The following is an 18,236-nucleotide window of genomic DNA, read 5'->3' as shown; positions in this document are numbered from 1 at the left end:
CGGCTCGGAGCAGCGGCCCAGGCCCAGGGCCAGGCGCACGGACGCACGGAGCCCGCCTGGTTCTCGGAGCTTTATAACAGACAGTACAAAGACCCCGTACAAAACAACGCGGGGGCGCGCGGGGCAGGGGCTGCCTGCCCCGAGGAGGAAGGCGGGGTGCAGCTCCCGGGCTGACGGCACCAGGCTCTCCCAGCCGCCAGGGCACGGCGGAGCCCAGCACTCCAGGGCATCCCCACGGGGCACCACCCAGCACTGGGCCCAGCAGCCTGTGGGAGCCGCAGAAAGGGCTCCCTGTCAGCAAGGGCCTTCCAAAAATAGCCCGGGCTGGAGCTGGCCCAGGCAGGGAGGCAGAGAAAGGGTCACGCTGCCCACAGTGCTGGGTAGCTGCCCTGGACCCACCAGCCCTCACCAGGAAACTCCTACATGGCTGCAGACCGGGTTGTGTCCAGGGCAGGCACTGCCCTGGCAAGGGTACAGGAGCTTCCTTCTGTAAGAATTTGGCCTGGCCACAGTGCCCAGTGCTGGCACCAGCCCCCCAGCCCCATGAGTCCAGTGCCAGAGTCCCCACAACCTCCCACAGTCACAGAGCAGTTGTGGAGCTACCTCCAGCCCCCAGAGCTTGAGTCCCACAGTCCAGCTTCTCCTAGCAGCCCCAGGACTACATAGGGCACAGGCCCTGAGTGCTGACACCGTGAGGCAACCTGTGTGTCCAGGACCCAGCAGCCCTGAAGTGCTGCTCTCCCACCCTCTGTGCTGCAGGTTAGGGCCAGTCTGTGCCACGGGCAGGAGAAGCAGCACCCCCTCCAGCCACCACCAGTAACCCAGGAGTGTAAGGCGCATGCTGGTAGACAGAAGATCCAAGCTGCCCATGGGCACCAGCTCCCAGCCAAGACTCTGTCATCCACAGGTGCCAGGGGCTGGTACAGCTTGAGAGGCAGAAGGGAGAACAGGCCCCTGGCACCCCCCCAGGGGCAAGGCTCCACAGCAGGATGCCCCTGTGCTCCATGCCAGCCCATCAACAACTGCACGGCAGGCAGAGGCGACAGCGCTGGGGCCAATGGCTACCCTCCGACAGCTGGTCTGAACACCTCAACAGGGTGTGTGCACTGAGAGAGAAGCTCGCCCAGGGGGAAGGGCGAGGGGGCGCGCCACTGGCATCCCGGCACGTCTCTTGCTGGCAGACATGGGGCAGGGGGGTGACAGGGCAGGGGATGGGGCCCAGGGAGGAATGAGTCTGGTGGGGGCAGTGGGCCTGCCCGGCTCAGCCGTCATTGGCGGCCACCAGCTGCCCCAGGCCCTCGCGGATGTAGACGGACTGGATCTCCTTGGTCTTGAGACAGTAATCACAGGCCCAGACAGCCGAGGCCTCAGTGGTGAGCAGCCCATAGGCGTTCTCCGTCATGCCCGTGCACTCGCGGTGGAACCATTTCTGGCAGGAGGCCTCACACAGGATGGCGTCCTGGTCATCGTTGACCTCGTTGCGGCAGGCCCCACAGGGGTAAACCAGGCCCGGTGGTGGCTGGTGCCCTGAACTGCCAGGCGCCTTGCTGGGCGGTGGGAGGCTGTTGGCCTCAGGGGTGCCACTGCTGCGGGTGGTGCTGCCAGGGGCGAAGCTGGGCTGGGCCCCATTGACTGCAGCTGGTGAGCCCGAGTGCTGCTCCTGACTGAAGGTGCTGGCCGGTGGGTTGAGGGGCTTGGCTCCGTCCTCCGCGCCGGCTGGGAAACCAGGGTCGGCCCCGGGGAAGGGGCTAGTGTTAGGGGGAAGATTGGGCAGGGTCTGGCTGGGCCGCTGCATGGGCGACTGTCCGAAGAGGGTGCCCGGCTGGCCGAACCTCTGTGCCATGGAGGGGCCGCCTGGGGGGTTCAGCGCGGGCCCCGGCCCCATGTCTGCCCGCGGTGGCTGCCCCATGGTGGGCGAGATCATGGGCCCGAAGCCCCCGACGGGGCCCTGCAGGAGCTGCCCGGCAGTGGGGCTGAAGTTCTGTCCGAGGGACTGGCTGAAGGGCTGGCTGGGGAAGCTCATACCACTGGGCTGCACGTAGCCGGGGGCCTGGGGGGGCAGGCTGAAGGCCGGGCCCATCTGGCCAGGTGCAAAGGGGGGCGGCTGGCGACGCAGGGGCTGCGGGCCCCCACCGTAGCCCGGCGGCACCGGGGCAGCCATGGCACCCTGCATGCGGAAGCTGGCGAAGGGCACGGGACTGCCCAGGAACGGGGCTGAGGCGGCGCCCACTTTCGGCGCCCCGAAGTCATCTTCGAAGGGGTTGGAGGCCACGAGGTGGTCCACCATGGGCGTCGGCGGCGGCGCGAACTCGGACAGGTGCGAGTAGGCCGGGCCCTAAGGGGGGAGCGCGGTTACCGGGGGCGCGGCTCGGCTGCAGCCGGGCGGGGGGCCGTGTCCCAGCCCGGGGAAGGGGAAGGGGATCCGCCTCACCCGCCCTACCTGGGTGTTTGATTTACGGCGCTTCTTCTCGGGGCTCTTCATCTGTAGGCCTGCAGGGAACGGGACAGTTACCGACCCCGCCCAGTGACCCCCCGGCCCGGCCCCAGTGTCCCCCGCGCTCACCTGCCTTCCCCTGCTTGCGGCCGGGCGGGGCGGGCGCGGGGGCGGCAGCGCCCGGCGCGTGTGGGTGCGGGAGCGGATGCGGCGGCCCCGGTGCGGGGCCCGGGACGCCTCCCTCCAGCTTCTCGGCGTGCGGCGCCGCCATGGGCACTCCGAGCCCGCGCCACCCGCCCCGGAAACGGAAGCGGAGCCGGAAGCCGGCCGGGAGCGACCACCGGCCTGAAGGAGGGACGTACCACTCCGGAGCTGGGGAAGAGACCAGGATGTACCACTCTGGAGCTAGGGACGATGGTTCGGGAGACCGGGACCTACCACTCCGCAGTCGGGAAGGGCTGTACCACGCCCAGCGCGCGGGGAGGACTCAGACTGTTCCACTAACGCTGGGGAGGTGGGGACTGGCACAAACCATTCGGTGGGGCGGGGCTGCACCCCACCCCCTCCAGTTGTCCAGCAGAAGGGCGCCCCCTCGTGCCCACGCCACCCAGGGGTCCTTCCCCCTCCCTCCCGAGACAGGGACACCCCCGGGTAGGGACAGCACCCAGCCCCCGCCGCACCAGGTGCACTCGCAGCCGCGCTACAGAAATACCAACTTTAATAAGAACCGCGCTGCTTTGGTATCTCAGCCCCGTACAAATACGCCCGTGTGAGGGGCCGGGGCGACGCTTTGGCTTCGCAGTACGAGGTGCATGCAACACGGGCTGCCAGGGCAGGGAAGGGGGACGTGCCCTGGTCAACCCTGCCCGCGCCCACCCAGCGGCCACAACCGAGGGGCAGCCGGGGCTGGGGTGTGGCTCCGGCTCCTCCTGGGGCAGAATGGGGCCCATCCACCACCCGGCACCGGCTGCTCGGGGCAGGCCCGGCTGGGAGCCACTGTGGCAGGGGTTGTACTGAGAGCAGCTGGGGGCAGGGGGGTGTGGGGTGATGGGGGCAAGCCCAGGGGTACCTGGGGGTGGGGGAGCCTTGCCTCAGGCCAGGGCTGTGCCCCCGGGGCAGGTGGCTTTGCATAAGAGTCTGGGACCTGTGGGGGTCAAGGCACAGTTAATACGTAAAGTGATCGGGGCAGTTAGAGGTGCATGGCCAGCCCAGCCGTCAGCTTGTGGGAGCGGCGTGCCCAACCCCTGCAATAAGGGTCCTGCACAGGGAGCCCCTCGCACCTGGGGGTAGAGGGGCGTGGGACAGATGAGGTCAGGGGTCCCCTATGGCGGAGGGACAGGCTCGAGGGAATAGGAGTCCTACCTCCCGCAGAGGGCTCCCTTCAGTGTGTGTGCGCGCATGTATAGGCGTTAGGGCCCCCTAACGCTTGTGAGCGTGCGCATGTGGTTGTGTGTTGCCTTGGCTGGGGTCTGCAGACCGTGGCCACAGGCAGGGGCTTTGGTGCTAGCGAAGTGCCGTAGGGCAGGGCGTGTGCTTTGGCAGGAGGCCCCTTCCTCTCCTGCAGGAACAGGCTTCTGGCCCCAGTTCTTGGCCCTGCTCCAAGGGGCCCCAGCTTCGGCAGGAGGTCCCTGCAGGGATAGGCAGGCTCCAACAGGGCTGGCAGGAGCTTCCCTGCGAGGACAGGCAGGCTCCAACAGGCAGGTCTTTTGGTTCCACATGGAGCCACAGTCCAAGAGCCCCGCTGGGAGGGGGTTGGGGGGGAAAGGCCAGGCCAAGCTGGGCCGGGGCCACGCAGGGAGGCCCCACACCCCTCACAGTCTCCTCTCCACCGGCTGCTGCAGGCACATCTCGCTGCCAGCGGAGATGATGGGTAGGTGATTGTCCATATGGTAGCTGATCAGGTGGCTGACGCTTTCGAACCGGTGATCCTTGGTCCGGACCTGTGGGGCCGGGAGGAGCCACTCAGGAGCCTGCTGGGGGCTGTAGCCATGAGGCCCACAGCCAGCCCCAGAGCCTGCCATGTTGCACACCTCCCCCCCTCCAAGACCACAGGGTGTACGTGTAGCACCTATGGGGCAGCAGGGCTCCTGTCCCGCACCCCCACAGCCAGGCCTCAAGATCCCTTGGGGCAGATGCAGGCACAGGGTCTGGGGGTAATCAGGAGGGGAGCGAGCTGTGCTCTGCCCTGGCTCCAGGCATGTAAAACACCTGGCTGCAGGAGGGGCTGCAGCCCCAGAGCCCCAACTCACCACTCCCTCCGGATCCACGAGCAGCAGGTGCTTGGGCTGCCCGCCCTGCAGCCCAGTCAGTACATACTGCCCCGGTGTGGTGGTGCTCTCGCGCACCAGGAAGTCCCCATTCACTTTCAGCAACTTCTCGGCCTCCTTGCGGTTCATCTTCCCGTGGTACCAGGGCTCCCGCTGCAACTGTTCTTCCATGGAGGCTACCACCTGGGCTGGTGGCAGCCCCACCGGCACAGGAGGTGGCACGCGCAGAGCATCTTCAAATGGCTCTGTGGGGAACGAGGCAGGGGTCAGAGGCACCAGCACAGGGCAGGGGCTGAGCCCCTGGGGTCCCCATGCCTCCCAGCAAGGCTCCCTATGTTCCCACCCCCACAGCCCAGCCCACTCACTCATGTCGAAGAGGTCCCTCTGGGTGCTACCGTTGGAGGTGCCAGGGAGGCCGGTGGCGGAGGCCTGGCGCACCTTGTCCAGGTTCTGCACGTTGACATAGGATGGGTCATCGAAGAGGTCAGGGCGCCCGGGCCCCCCGGCCAGGGCAGGGAGCTTCTCCCGTCCTGTGGAGAGATGGGCATCAACTGGGCAGACTGCTCCAGGAGCAGGGATGAGGCTCCAGCTGTCACAGGCCTCATGGCTTGCAGGGCTGCTCCCAGGCCCCCAGCACAGCGCAGAGGGGGAGGCAGGCTTGCTGCCAGATGCAGTGGGTGCTCTGCCCCTGGCGCCAGCTTTGTGCTTTCTGGGGTACTCCTGACAAAGTAGTGATGGCTGCCCGCCCTACTCAATGCTGGCCCTGACACCCCCGGCCACGCAGTCACATTCTCAGTGCTCAGCCTGCCCTCCTGCTACAGAGGGAGGCATGTGGTGGTCAGGGTTGATAGATAAGGGACCCCACACCCTCTGCCAGGACACAGGCAGGTCTGTGCCCAGCCAGGTGCCACTGGGTAGGCAGGTGGGGACAATGCCTTCCCTGGCATGTACCTTGCGCGGGAGGGTGCTGCTTCCGGGTCTCGTAGTCGCCTCCAGACACCTGGCCCACGGGCTGTGGGAGGGGAGCAGGGAGCAAGTAAGCTGGGGATCAACTCCCAACACTCATACCTCAGTGGCTCCCTGCCCTGCCCCTCACCGTGTCAGCAGCAGCTTGCTGAGCCCCTTGTGCCGAGACACCCCGACGAACCTGGCCCCATGCCCTCGGTGTGCCCAAGCCCTGGGCCAAGAGGCATCTCCATCCTTTTCACCCACACAGTGTCTCCCTGCCCCCACCCATGTGCCCGGCCAGGTACAGCTCACCAGCGTAGCCCCCAAATGGTTGGGTGTCAGGGCTGCGCCAGCGCCATCTCGCAGCCGCATGTCCACCAGACCCCCAATGGGCGGTTCCTTGCCAGGGAAGTCATTGTAGTACTGGTGATCCGTGGCCTCCTCCTCCTCCTCATCCCAGGCTGAGCCATCAAATCCAGCCATCCTGGGGAGGGGAGATGCAGGGCGTCACTGGACCACCTGTGTGCTGCACTCTTCCAGCATGGGGTGTCCCTGCCCTGGGATGCCCCATCGTGCCCAGGCAGAGCACCCCATGGACGATGCCTGATGGAGCAGGCCATGGCCCACCCCAGTGCCATAGGGTTACCCAGGAGACTCTTACCGGTCATGGGGCGTCACCAGCTTCGGGGGGTTCTTTAGGTACTGCTTGAAACGCAGCTCAAAGGCCTGCCCAATGGTGCTAATCACGTCCTGCGCCAGGCCCTCAGGGCACTCCAAGATGTGGCAGGCTGTGGGAGGACAGCAGGGCTGGGGAGGGAGGGGCTCAGCACGACCCCTCTCTTGCCCCACCCAGCCCAGCCCAAGGCCTCCTGGCAGGAGCGAGACACTCCCTGCAGCTTGGGAATGGCAGGAGGTGCCTGCCAAGCAAGAGGCCCAGGTAAAACCTTGACTACCAGGGTCACGTACAGGCCAGCAGGACGCTCAGCAGGCTGCCCTCCCGCCCCCCAGGTATGCCGCAGCTGGTGTCCTCACCTCTCTGATTGACAGGGTCTTTGGCAACGTAGGCAACATACTCTGCAGTATCCTGTGGATGAGAGCAGGGTGAGAGGGGCAAGCCAGGCCAGGCATGGGGAAGGACATATAGGGAGGGAGTGGGGCAGGGTGTTGAGGTGCATACTCAACCCCCCTACATCTGTCCCATAGCAAAGACTCCCCAGGCAGGCAGCTGTCCTGCCCCCATGAGAAGCCGGGGACCACGAACAGGGGCCAGTCTCTACCATGCTCTGCTGGGCCAGGGGCTCTGGGCCCCAGCATGTGTGTGGCCTCCTGGCCCCTGAGCCATTCCCACCTCCAGGCAAGCCTTGGACAGAGGGGCTCAAGACAGAACCTCCCCACAGGGATCCTGGGGCCAAAGGCCACAAACCCAGCAGCCGCATGGCTCAGCCCTGCACTCACCGGGTCGCCCCCAGAGGCGAAGGAGATGGACTGCATGTGGTGGTTGGCGATGATCTGCAGGAAGGAGAGGAGCTGTCAGAGGCAGCCTACAGCACTGTGGCCAGACCTGCTCAGCCCCTGGAGTTGGCAGTCACAGCCTGTCCCAGGGGCTTTGCCATGGAGCCTCCCCTGACCTCTCGGGCTCAGTAGGCAGAGAACACAGGAGTCCTGCCTGTCTGTGGGTCCCTGGGTTGAATCTGCCCTGCTCTCACCTGCTTGCAGTCAGAGGCCATGAGGTTGAGGCTGCTGGTAGAGATGGTGAGGGTAATAGGCATGCCAGCGAACTTCAGGTTGCTCTTGCCCAGGATGGAGTTGAGTGAGCGGCCACAGGGCTACGAGGGAGAGGGACAGTGTGTGAAGGAGGCGCAGTGGAAGGGAGGGCACCTGCCGCCCATCTGGCATGCAGCATGATGCCTAGGCATCAGTGCCAGTACTAAGCACCTGCCCCAATGTCTGGACAGTGCTGAGTGGGGATGGAAGCTCTTCCAGGGCCTCAGCCCCCTGCAGTGAGACGGGGTGGGAGTTTCCCACCTCCTGGGCAAGTCCAGGACCCCCTAGGACACAATAGGGCAGCCCCTCACCCCATAGGCCCCACAATGCAATCAGGCTGGTGCCAAGGTCAAAGCCAGATCCCAGCACCACCCGTCAGTCCCACTCCAGCCCCCCATCAGTGTCTGTGCCTCACCTTCCTTCTGCGCACAGCTCCTTTGGCTCCGGGCACTGCCTCGCACACCAGGCTGATTGCCTCCCTGCCAGGGACAATCTGTCAACTGCATCCACACCCACCACCCAGGCAGCCCCTCCTCCCCAGACCCAGCTGGTGGAGGAGAAGGAGAGCTGCACTGAGGGACTGGGATGGGGCTGGTGCCAGGGCCCACCCCTGCTCAGCCTACCATGGCCACAGCTGCTGGCCCTGGGATGCACACCCTAGGGGAGGCAGGGACACCCCCAGCTTATGGATCCCCCACACTTGCTCCCACCGCTGGTGCAACAGGGCCGAGCCAGATGCAGGGCCAAGAGAGGCTGAAGCGAGTGCGTTAATATTTGATGGAGCTGTGCGGATGCTTCCTGTCTGGCTGTGCTGAGGCCCGCTGACAGGCACATCGATCTCCCGGCAGCCTCCTCCGTAGCTGCAGACAGCTCGGCTGCCACTACGACCCCAGCATGGCACCACAGCCTGCCCAGCTCCAGCTCTGGCCTCTCCCCTGGGCTCCACATGGCCACCAAGTCCTGGGCTGTGATCTGCCCCATCCCACCCGGCACTGAGGGCCATGGCAGCTGCATGACCACAGGCACCGCCACACCCCTGGGGACGCACCTGGTGACCTGAGTCCGGGTGTTGAAATCCAGTGCTCTCATGGACTGGAGAACTTCCACGCAACCCATGTACTGGGGGGGGAGGGGAGGAAGAGAGACTGTGTGAGACCTGGGATCCACAGTGGTCCTGCTGGGGGGCCCCCCACCTCCCCCCATGACAGTCTGCTGCCCTGCACTGGGGCACCAACCCCCTATCACGTGCTGGGGGCGCAGGCTGGCCCTGGGGGTGCTCTGGTCTGGGCCAGGCCTCGCTCCTGGGCCCCCCAGCCAGTACCCTGTCACTGTACGTGCCCAGCCCAGGGCAGCCCAGGGAGGAGGTGGAGGGGCAGGGCTGGGAATCCTGGGAGCCAGGACTCTGCCGCGAGCTCTGGCTAGGTCTGCCTCAGCAAAACCTCTCGCCTGGGGCAGCAATTCCACCTCTGCCTGCTGACGCTTCCCCATTCTGCTTCCTCTGCACTGTGCTGGAAGGAAGTTGTTTCCTAGAAAATCCAGTGTTCCCAGAGTCATGGCTGAGGGGAGGGTAGCTGCCCAGTGCCCAGGGCTGAACAGCTGCATGGAGGCAAGAGCTGGGTCAGCTGAGGGGGTCTAGGCAGCGCTGGGTGTGGGGGACAGTGTGCCTGCCCTGAGCCAGGTCCTCTTACAGCCCCATCTGAGCTGGTGGAAATGCCCACACTCTGTCCTCGTGCTCTGGGCAGTGCTGGGGAGGTGGCACTGCTGGCAGGCTCTGACTCACCACTGACAGCTGGAGGCACACAGGAAAGGGCCAGACCAACAGCTGCACTGGGGTCATGCATGGTGCTGCCCTGACCCCACGGGGCCCTGCTCAGGCTGCCATAGGTGGCTGGCCAGAGCCAGCAGAGGCATGGGCAGGACTGCCCCATGGGCAGGGCACGTCCCTGGCAGAGCTAAGGTGCTGGTGGACCTGTGCCCTAAACTGGCAGGCAGCCTGGCTTAGCACGCTCTCTGGTGGGACAGCCAGATCCTGGGGCCCTGGGTGCCAAGGGGAGGCACCAGACATTGTCACCAGGCCTAGCCTCTGGCCCTGGTTGGGGTGTTGGCAAGTGGCACGTGCAGCTGACTGGGCCAAAGGGCAGCCTGGGGAGCTCTGCACCCTGTCCCAGGGAGGGGGCAACCCCAGAGCACCCTGGACGCTGCTGCCCCCACAGATCAAAGGGTCCAGGACAGCACCAGCCACCCTGCCCATCTGGGGCTTTCAAGGCTCCTTCCTGCCTCCTCCTACTCCTGCTTAGCAGATCCAGAGTAGCCTCCCAGGCTCTGGCTCCCGGGTGCGAGGTGCCCTCACCCCTGGGTAGTGCATCAGATTGCACAGGAATGCTGAGCGAGGGGGACATGGAGCCTGTGTCCTGGCTGGCCCCACCCCTGCAGCATCCCATGCACCCCACCCCATGGACCCCAGCTAGCGGGGGCATGCACAATGCCAGCACAGTGAGACCTGGGGCAGGGGAGGTGTTGTCCCAAACTTACAAGGAAGGGGAAGAAAACCTACAGAGGAACTGGCAGCTGGAGGGCAGGTCATGCCCCTGGGGAGGAAGCTCTAGCTCAGCTGGGCTCAGGGAGCAGCAGGGCCATGCAACAGGCTGGTGCACCGGAAACCTGCAAGTTCCTCCCTCCCTGGGCTGCCCCGCCAGCACCAATGCCGTCCAGCACAGCCAGGACAGGAGTGAGGGTGCAGAGAGAGGGTTGGGCTGGGCATGGGAGTGACCAGCTAGCTAGGCTCCCCCCACCCCTAGTGCAGAGCTGCCCCATGGGGGACTCCAACCCCAGCCTCCTGGGAACACCCTCAGGCCGGGGATCCCCACGGCAAGCTGGGGGAACAGCACAGCAAGGGCTAAGCATGGAAGAGGCACAGCTGGGGGCTCATGCTGGGCTGTCTCAGGAGCATGGCAGCGATGCTGGTGCACCAGGATGATGCCCTTACCTGGCAGGGTACGCGCCCCAACCCTTCTGTGCCTACACTCACCCTGACGAGGTAGGAGACGCCGGGGCCCATGACCTTGTCGTCAGGGTGCAGCCAGCCGCGGGTAGGCTTATTGACGAAGCTGCCGTGCCGGGTCCATTCGTCACCCCCCAGCTGGCCACCTTCCACCCGCGTCTTCTTGCCGCAGCTCAGCTTGTTCATATCCTGGGGACAGAGGGCAAGGGGCCCCACTGAGCCTGTGCTGGTGCCTGCAGGGGCCAGGGGCTCGGCAGGCGCCTCATCTCGGAGGGGGCTGGCGGAGAAGCCACGCAGGCTGAGAAGGCTGGCAGGGTTGGCCAGCTTCAGGTTGGCCATTTTAGGAAAGAAGGAGCAGAGGGTGGTGGGCGAGTCCTCAGAGCCGGAGGAGAGATCAGCCGGGTGCACAGGGCTGGGAGGTGCCGAGGATGGGGAGCCAGAGGAGCCGGAGCCGGAGCCGGAGCCTGGCGAGGCAGAGGAGCCGGGCACCTCGTCCAGCGAGGACAAGGACGCAGACTCCCGCAGGTGGCTGTACTTGGTGCGGGGCAGCAGGTCCATGGCGGCGGGGAGCCGCCCGCATGGCCCCCGGGGGGGCCGCTACGCCGGGGCCAAGGCTCCCATTGTCTCCCTGCCGCGCTAAGCCGCCGCCCTGCCCTGCCCTGCCCTGCCTGCACAGGGACCAGGGGCAGTCCGGCCCAGGGGCGGCCCCGCACTCCCTCTAGCCCTCCCCTCCCACCCTCCCTCGCAGGGCGGGCAGGCTGTGGGGTGGGCGGTGCTGACTCACCGCAGGGCGGAGAGGGGGCGGAGAGGGGGCGGGAGCAGGAGGCAGGCCCCCCCACCCCCTGAGCATTCCCATCCCTGCCTGCTGCTGGGTGGGGAGGGGCAGGGCCCAGCCTCTGCCACCCCGAGAACACCCCCCTCCCCTGCCCCATAGGGAACCCATCCACCTCATCAGCAAGGACCTCAGGCAGAGCCAGTGGTGGCCCCAGGCCCCTGCCCCCCAGGTGGAGACCCAGGAGGCCCAGTCCAGTGGCTAGTGCAGCAGCTGGCAGGGGAGCGTGGAGGCTCTGCCTGGAGGAGCATGGCCTAAGCACTGGCTCCCATTGCTCTGAAGGCACAGCTCTCCTTCCCTACCTGCACTAGCACCTGCCTGTGCCAAGGAGGGCCCCAGGCTGGTATGGGGTGGGGGTGCCAATCTCACATGCCCAGGGAAGCTGCCCCCCATGGCGCTCACATGGAGCATCAGGCAGGATCCGGTGTCCATGTCCTCGGATATGTGAGCACCAAGTCAGAACTCTGGGACATGCCAGAAGCTTGGCAGAGAGCACAACATGGACCCGCATGTACACTTGCCCTCCCAGCTCGCTCCACCGGCCAGGCCTGCCCCAGGGGCTGCCCTGAACACCAAATGCTCGGAGGGGAGCTGCAAGGGCACCTGGGGCAGAGAGCATGAAGCTGCCCTGCAGGCCTGCTGCTGTGAATGGAGCAGGGGGTGGGACAGGAGTCCTGCCCCAGTGGCCCCAGTACCCACCAACAAGTGGGCCTGACTGCAGCTCCCAGCACAAGCCAAGAGCAGGGCAGGACCAAAACATGGAGCCCCAGTGGGCAGGTCAAAGCTCTGGCTGGGGACCCACCACCCATCCCCAGAGCCAGGCAGGCAAGCCTCGGCGCGCTGCCACTTCGCAGGGATCCTCATACTGCCCCATGCCATTTAGGGGCATGTGCCTGACAGGACCCACACCAGAGACACAGAGAGCATGTGCTAGGCGGCCATAGAACAAGTCATGTCCTGGGGAGGTGCTGGAGCAGCAATGCTCTGTCCCAAGTGACACAGTACAGGATGAGGAGCGCAGCAGCCAAGTCAGGTCCCAGAGCTGTGCACAGCATTGCTGAGACCTTGTGCGCACCCAGAACCAGAATGTTGGGGCACTGCCACCCACGCAACAGCCTCAAAGAAGCAGGCAGAGGCTCGGATCTGGCAGAGAGGAGAGGAGGGGCCGGCGGGGATGTGGAAAGGAGCCCGGCTGGTCACGGACCCACTTGCCTCACCAGAGAGAAAGGAGAGGAGTGAGAGAAGGCAGGTGACCCGTCACCAAAGCCAGGCACCCTCCACCGCAGCCCAGCCTGGCTGTCCTTACCACGTACTCCATCTCAGTTGCTGGGCCGGGCCCCACGCAGGTTGCAGGTACCAACAGCCCCTGTCCTCCCAGCGTCCCACCTGCATTCATCAACAAACAGGGAATTAGCCAGCACCGCCCTGTCCCAGGGCCTGGCGGGCCTGGCACAGCCCCTCTGCCCTCCTGCTTGCCTGGAGAAGGCCCTGCCTGACCTGCTTCCACAGTTATTGCTCCTGCTGCCCGGCCAGGCCTGCCCTGCCCAGCCTTGGGTGACATGGCTGTCCTCTGCAACACGGGGGGAGCTGGGGACCTCATTCAGATCCTGCGTGGGCAGGAGGCTGTGATGTATGTGGCCCGGGGCAGGTTGCACACAGAATGCAATTTAAGTCTCGGGACCTCCAGCGTGCCTTGAGCGCTGTCCCGTCAGCCCGGCCCAATTGCTGGGAGTCGCCAGGGTAGAAGCAGCCCTGCCTCCCCGGGCTGGTGCTCCAGCCCCGCTGGCCTGGGGACTCCTTCCTGGCTTTTCAGGGCGTGTGCCCAGCTCAGAGGCAAGCTCAAGAGATGAGCTCTCGGCCCCCGGGTGACCTGGACTGTGGCGACCAGAACCTCCCAGGGCCCACCACCTCGCCCAACCTCTGGTGCCTCCACAGGGAGGGCAGGAGCAGTGGTGGCTGCACCCCAAGACCCTGCTCTGTGAGTGGGATTCAGGGCAGCACCTGGAGTTGTGGGCTTGGGAGGACCCCCACAGCCCCATGGGCACTTGCTGCCCCTCTGTTGCCAAAGCAGCACGCGAGGTCCAAACTCTGCCCAGGGCCTGGGCTGCTCCAGCAGCAGGGAGCTTGTCAGCTAGGGCCGGAGGCTGGCTGGACCCAGGGGAGAGAGGCCACGCAGGGGACAGCTACAGCTGTGTGGAACAAGGGCGGAGACAGCTCCTGCCCAAAGAACAAAGCAAGAGGAAGGGGCCCAGCTCCTTGCCCTGCTCCCATCCCCTCTCCAGAGCCATCAGGCTTGGCACGGAGAACAGCGCCAGCCCAGAGCGGGAAACAAACATGATTTACTTCCTTGTAGAACTGTACCCTTATCTGGGGCCTGCAAAGCCGGAGTGACGTGATTCGCCCGGAGGCAAGAGATAAGGAGCCTGTCTGGCCCTGGCCCCACAGACCTGGCCAGGCCCCTGGCAGCAAAGGAGCTGTGATAACATGACCTTTCCCTGCCCAGGCAGTAATCATGACAGGCTGGGCGAGCAGAACAACACCCTATCTCCTGGGCTGCCAGCAAGACCAGTGCCCAAGCCCCACCGTGAAGACACCCCAGAACATGCCAGGCTCATGCCCATACCAGCTCTGGCTGGACACTGGGGCCCTGAGCGAAGCGCAATGCCTGGTAGAGGTGGGAGCTGCTGTGCTTCTCACGGTGGTTGCGTCACAAGCACCCTGTATGGCATGGGCACCGTAGCAGCCCTGACATGACCCCCTGCATGGCAGCCCCAGGTGCACGGTGCAGCCCATTCAGAGCACCTGGGAGTGCCAGCACCCCAAGGCCTCCTGAGGAGCATGACAAATCCACGGAGAAAGGCAGTGCTGTCTGTGCTTGGCCCCGCACATGAGCGAGCTGTGGCAGCATGGGGCTTGCGCAGGCAGAAGGGCTCGAGGGGGAGCCTGCAGGACCCCAGCACATGCTGTGACCCACCTCCCCTGCCTCCCCACAGGCCCCTTGGTGCCTAGGTGTGGTTCCTGCCTGCTCTGCCAATTGCAGACCTTGCTGCACATGGATGTCACCACCAGACTGCAGTGATGGCTGCCAGGCCAGGCAGAGGGGGCTGAGGAGTGTGGCTAGGGCTCACGCATCTGCTCCCCAACAAGCCTGTGACGAGACCCCGATGACCCCGGACACAAGCAGAGGTCAGATTCAGGCTGGGCAGCCAACAGGCAGCCCCTGCCCTGCAGCTGTGCATCACAGATGCCTGCAGCTTCGCCATGGCAGCCATGCTTATGCTATGTGCAACCTCCTTGGCTGCATGCAGCTCCTCAGGATGACACCAACTTCCCAAGCCGCTTCAAGCTGCCCAGAGCCATCCCAGAACCCCCACGCAGCTTGCTGCAGGGGCTGAGGCACCTCGAGTTTGGTGCTGATCTATCAGAGCCTTTCCTCCATGCACATCCTGCTACCACAGGACCCCAGGGAGACTTAAAATACATGTGGGAGGAGGCTCCACAAAGCCAGCAGCCGGGTGTTAAACGCCCCTAGCAACGGTGTCCACACTATAGTAACTCATGACATGCATGCCTGCCACAAGCGCGGGTGCCAAAGCTATTGGTTATGCAGCACTGGGCTGAAGACAACCGCAAGAGGCAGGAAGCTCCCAGGCAGGGCCACAGGCAGGGGCTGCATGGGAAAGGGGCCCCACACCCACAATCGGGCCTGAACATGGACTGGCTGCTATGTCCCGCAGGACAGGGGTAGCACGTGCCCAGGGCACACCACAACTCCCTGCTGCATACGAGTTGGGGGCCGTGCATCTGCAGGACACGCTCAGTGCCTCCTTGCCAGCCCGGCAGAGCCGAGCACCTCCCACGCAGGTCTGGCAGCTCCCTGACCGTGGAGGTGACGACCAGCACAGCCACTACAGGCATGAGAAAAGACCTCTATTATTTCCTGTTCCAGGCTCCTGTGCCCTGAGCCCCAGAGGCAACGACAGCCAACCCAGCTTCTGACAGATGCAGGCAAGAGATGCCCCACGTTGCTGCAGCCTTCAGCCACAGCCCTGCCGCAGCCCCCAACAGGCTTGCCCACGCTGCAGCCCAACAGAGATCCCTGGTGTCCCGGCCCCCAGCATTGCACTGACAGAACCACAAGCAACTCGGGGACAAATGTGTCCTTCCTGGGCCATAGGCTGGGAGACACCTGGGTCCCTCGCAACTCACGGAGCAGCTACGGCCCAGGTGCGATTTGGAAGGACCGCTCACTGCCACGGAGGTGCAAGGACCTGCAGCACTGGGGTGACAGCGAGCCCCACCCCCCAGCACTGGCCGGACCCCCTTCAGCTGGGGGGGGGCTGCTCCCCCAACCTGCCCCAGCACTAAGGAGACAGAGGAAGGGAGCGGATGCAGCGCCTGCCAGGGCAGGCAGGAGAGCGCCTGGGGCTGGGGGAGGAGGCTGCTGGGAAACAACAGGAAATGGAGACGTACCAGGAATGCTCCCAGCTGGGGGAGGTGAAGGCGCAGCCCAAGCCACCCCAGTCCTGCTTCCTGCCCTGCTGGAAAGCAGCCGGGGAAACCGCCAGAGGAAGCCATGATCGGGGTGAAGCCCAGCCAGGGAGGGAGAGAAGGACACCCACACTGCCCCTGGCCTCACATCAACGACTGCCCCGACGGGACTGTTTGACGCCCCTTGTCCCTTCTGCATGCATGCCCACTCAGGACCCCCAGGGCCAGAGCTGCCCCCGCGCCTGCCCACAGCTCCGCACCCGGCTCAGTGGTACTAGCAGCTGAGAGGCGTTGGCCCTGCCTCCCCTTCCCAACTGCACCACCCAGGACGTCTCAGCACTGGACACAGATGGGCGGTCCCGAGCACCACGCACCAGCTCCTGGTGTCTCCCTCCGAGGCTGCCAGGAACAGGCCGGAGGGGGAAGGGATCGTGGAGGGCAGGAATTTGGGCCATCCGGGCGAGTCCAGGGGGGAAAGAAGCGCACGCGGTGGGACGGGGGAGGCCGAGGGGGACAGAGGAGCCCAGATGGAGCTGGGGGAGGGGCAGGATCGGGCCCGCGAGAAGGGGACAAGAGCCCACGGGTGATGGGGGAGCTGGATGGGGGGATCAGGGGATCAGGGGACGGGGCCAGACCGGGCTCGCGGAGAGGGAGACCCCGGGGGAACCCGGCAGGATCCGGCCCAGGGGAGGGGGTCCTGGTAGGACTGAGCCCCAGGAGGTCCCGGCAGGATCGGGCCTGGGGAGATCTCGGGGGGTCCCGGAAGAACGCGGGGGCCGGGCGGCGGCACTCACCGGGGCACCATGGGGCCTCACGCCCGCTGCGCTCCCGCGGCTCCTGCACCCACTTGCCCGGGCCCCGCCACCCACTTCCGGCCCCGCACCCCCAGCATGGCCTCAACGACCCCGTCATGTGACAAGGGAACCACCAGCTGGCCGAGGACGCCCGGACCAATGAGAGTCCGCGCAGGGGCACCCTCCCCATGTGCGCGGCGCTGGCCACTGAGCTAGCCGGGGAGTGAAAACAGGCCAATCACCTCCCGAGAAGCCCCGGGGGGGCGGAGCTTGCTCTGCTCGCGCCGTCCGGGCCAATGGGCGCGCAGGGCGGCGGCGTTTGAAAGTGGCGGTTGGGGGCGGGGCCCGCCTGCAACGGCCGGGTGCGCGCGGGCTGCTGGGAAGGGGGTGGACCCGCCGGCCAGCATGGCGCACAAGCAGATCTATTACTCGGACAAGTACGACGATGAGGAGTTCGAGTACCGGTGAGCACGGAGCGCCCGGCCTCTTTCCCCGCCGGGGTTTGCGCCCGTTGCTGGCATCACCCCTCTTCCTGGGCTTTCCGACCCCGTGATGCTATCACCCCTCTCCTGGGCTCTATCCACTACCCCTTTTCGGTGCCGGCGCGTGGTGATGGCGCCATCATCCCCTTTCTTGGGGTCTTTGATCCCTGCTTGGTGCCGGCACATAGTGATGACGCCAATCCCCCATCCCGCTCCCGTGGCCTGCTTGCGGTGCGCGGTGATGACGCCTTTGGCCCCTGGCTGACACTGCGGCTCCCGTTGCAGGCATGTGATGCTGCCCAAGGACATCGCGAAGCTGGTACCCCGGACGCACCTGATGTCGGAGTCAGAGTGGCGCAACCTGGGCGTGCAGCAGAGCCAGGGCTGGGTGCACTACATGATCCACGAGCCCGGTGAGCTGCTGGGGTGGGCCGGGCCAGGTGCTCCATGTCTGTTCGCCTGGCTCTGCCCATGGCTGGGCTCAGGCGTCTCCTCCCTGGCCAGGCGGGTGAACATTGGGCAGCAATGGGCCACCCCGTGTGGTCTGTGTGTCACCTCTGTGCGGTGCTGATGCCCTTTCTCCCCACAGAGCCGCACATCCTGCTGTTCCGCCGCCCGCTGCCGAAGAAGCCAGAAAAGTGATGCCTCTGCCCTGGTGTGCTGCCTCTCCCTTTGCCCTGGCTCTCACTGGAAAGCGCCTTTCCTGCTCCTCTTCCCCGTCCTTGGTGTTTGAAGACATTGTTTGGAAACGCTCTCTGAGGCTGGTGTCTGCAGCTGAGGAAATGCCAGCCTGACTGGCCTAATCAGCAGGGCTGGTGGAGGAGGACTTGGCTCCGTGACACCCATGATTCCTGCCTGCTGAGGGGTGCATCTGTAGAGGACACCTGGTGATGGTGGGGGGGCACAGCTCTGTGCTGCTAGCCCGGGCCCTGGCTCAGGCTGGGGGTGCACTGTGCCTGCCATCGGCACTGTTACCCCTACCCCTGCCACCCTGGACCCTATCTTCTGCCGGGAGTGCAGCCATGTGCCCATCATCAGTGCAGAGAGCTGGGGGGGGCACAGTGCTGCCCCTAGCCAGGCTGGGAGGAGGTGGGAACTGAACAAGACACACAGCCCAATGTGGTCTTGCTGCCTGCCCAGCGGTGCCAGTGCAGGTGGGGTCGTGGCCACCCAGGCTGAAGCCTGTCTCCAATAAAGCGCATTGGACATTGCAGCCTCGTCTG

General features: G+C 65.6%; 3 protein-coding genes across 6 annotated transcripts; 1 reads left to right on the top strand and 2 right to left on the bottom strand.

Moving 5' to 3' along the window:
* Positions 1 to 57: 57 nt before the first annotated feature.
* Positions 58 to 2,875, bottom strand: PYGO2 (pygopus family PHD finger 2). The gene is made up of 3 exons (XM_090051919.1): positions 2,564 to 2,875; positions 2,441 to 2,490; positions 58 to 2,335 (listed from the first exon to the last, which is right to left on the bottom strand). Exons 1-3 carry the CDS (start codon positions 2,703 to 2,705, stop codon positions 1,262 to 1,264), a joined length of 1,266 nt encoding a protein of 421 aa, XP_089908045.1. The 5' UTR covers positions 2,706 to 2,875; the 3' UTR covers positions 58 to 1,261.
* A 260-nt stretch (positions 2,876 to 3,135) lies between these two features.
* Positions 3,136 to 16,721, bottom strand: SHC1 (SHC adaptor protein 1). 3 transcript variants are annotated; one of them, XM_090051908.1, is made up of 14 exons: positions 16,532 to 16,721; positions 12,553 to 12,632; positions 10,442 to 10,603; positions 8,462 to 8,532; positions 7,829 to 7,892; positions 7,356 to 7,475; positions 7,105 to 7,158; positions 6,682 to 6,733; positions 6,311 to 6,437; positions 5,962 to 6,133; positions 5,653 to 5,713; positions 5,067 to 5,231; positions 4,684 to 4,946; positions 3,136 to 4,374 (listed from the first exon to the last, which is right to left on the bottom strand). In XM_090051908.1, exons 1-14 carry the CDS (start codon positions 16,719 to 16,721, stop codon positions 4,246 to 4,248), a joined length of 1,710 nt encoding a protein of 569 aa, XP_089908034.1. In that variant the 3' UTR covers positions 3,136 to 4,245. The 3 variants fall into 3 exon arrangements, with proteins under 3 accessions (XP_089908034.1, XP_089908035.1, XP_089908033.1); XM_090051909.1 differs by lacking the exon at positions 12,553 to 12,632 and having other exon boundaries at positions 16,532 to 16,680; XM_090051907.1 differs by lacking the exons at positions 12,553 to 12,632; positions 16,532 to 16,721 and having other exon boundaries at positions 10,442 to 11,122.
* On the top strand, positions 12,671 to 18,224 carry CKS1B (CDC28 protein kinase regulatory subunit 1B). 2 transcript variants are annotated; one of them, XM_090051925.1, is made up of 3 exons: positions 12,671 to 16,196; positions 17,299 to 17,426; positions 17,603 to 18,224. In XM_090051925.1, exons 1-3 carry the CDS (start codon positions 16,087 to 16,089, stop codon positions 17,653 to 17,655), a joined length of 291 nt encoding a protein of 96 aa, XP_089908051.1. In that variant the 5' UTR covers positions 12,671 to 16,086; the 3' UTR covers positions 17,656 to 18,224. The 2 variants fall into 2 exon arrangements, with proteins under 2 accessions (XP_089908051.1, XP_089908052.1); XM_090051926.1 differs by lacking the exon at positions 12,671 to 16,196 and adding an exon at positions 16,880 to 16,995.
* The last annotated feature ends 12 nt before the right edge of the window (positions 18,225 to 18,236 follow it).

The sequence above is a fragment of the Crocodylus siamensis genome, chromosome 6 (genome assembly GCF_052110815.1).
Source record: "Crocodylus siamensis isolate JL-2025a chromosome 6, ASM5211081v1, whole genome shotgun sequence".
Taxonomy (NCBI): domain Eukaryota; kingdom Metazoa; phylum Chordata; order Crocodylia; family Crocodylidae; genus Crocodylus; species Crocodylus siamensis.
This window is presented reverse-complemented; position numbering and strand designations above follow the sequence as displayed.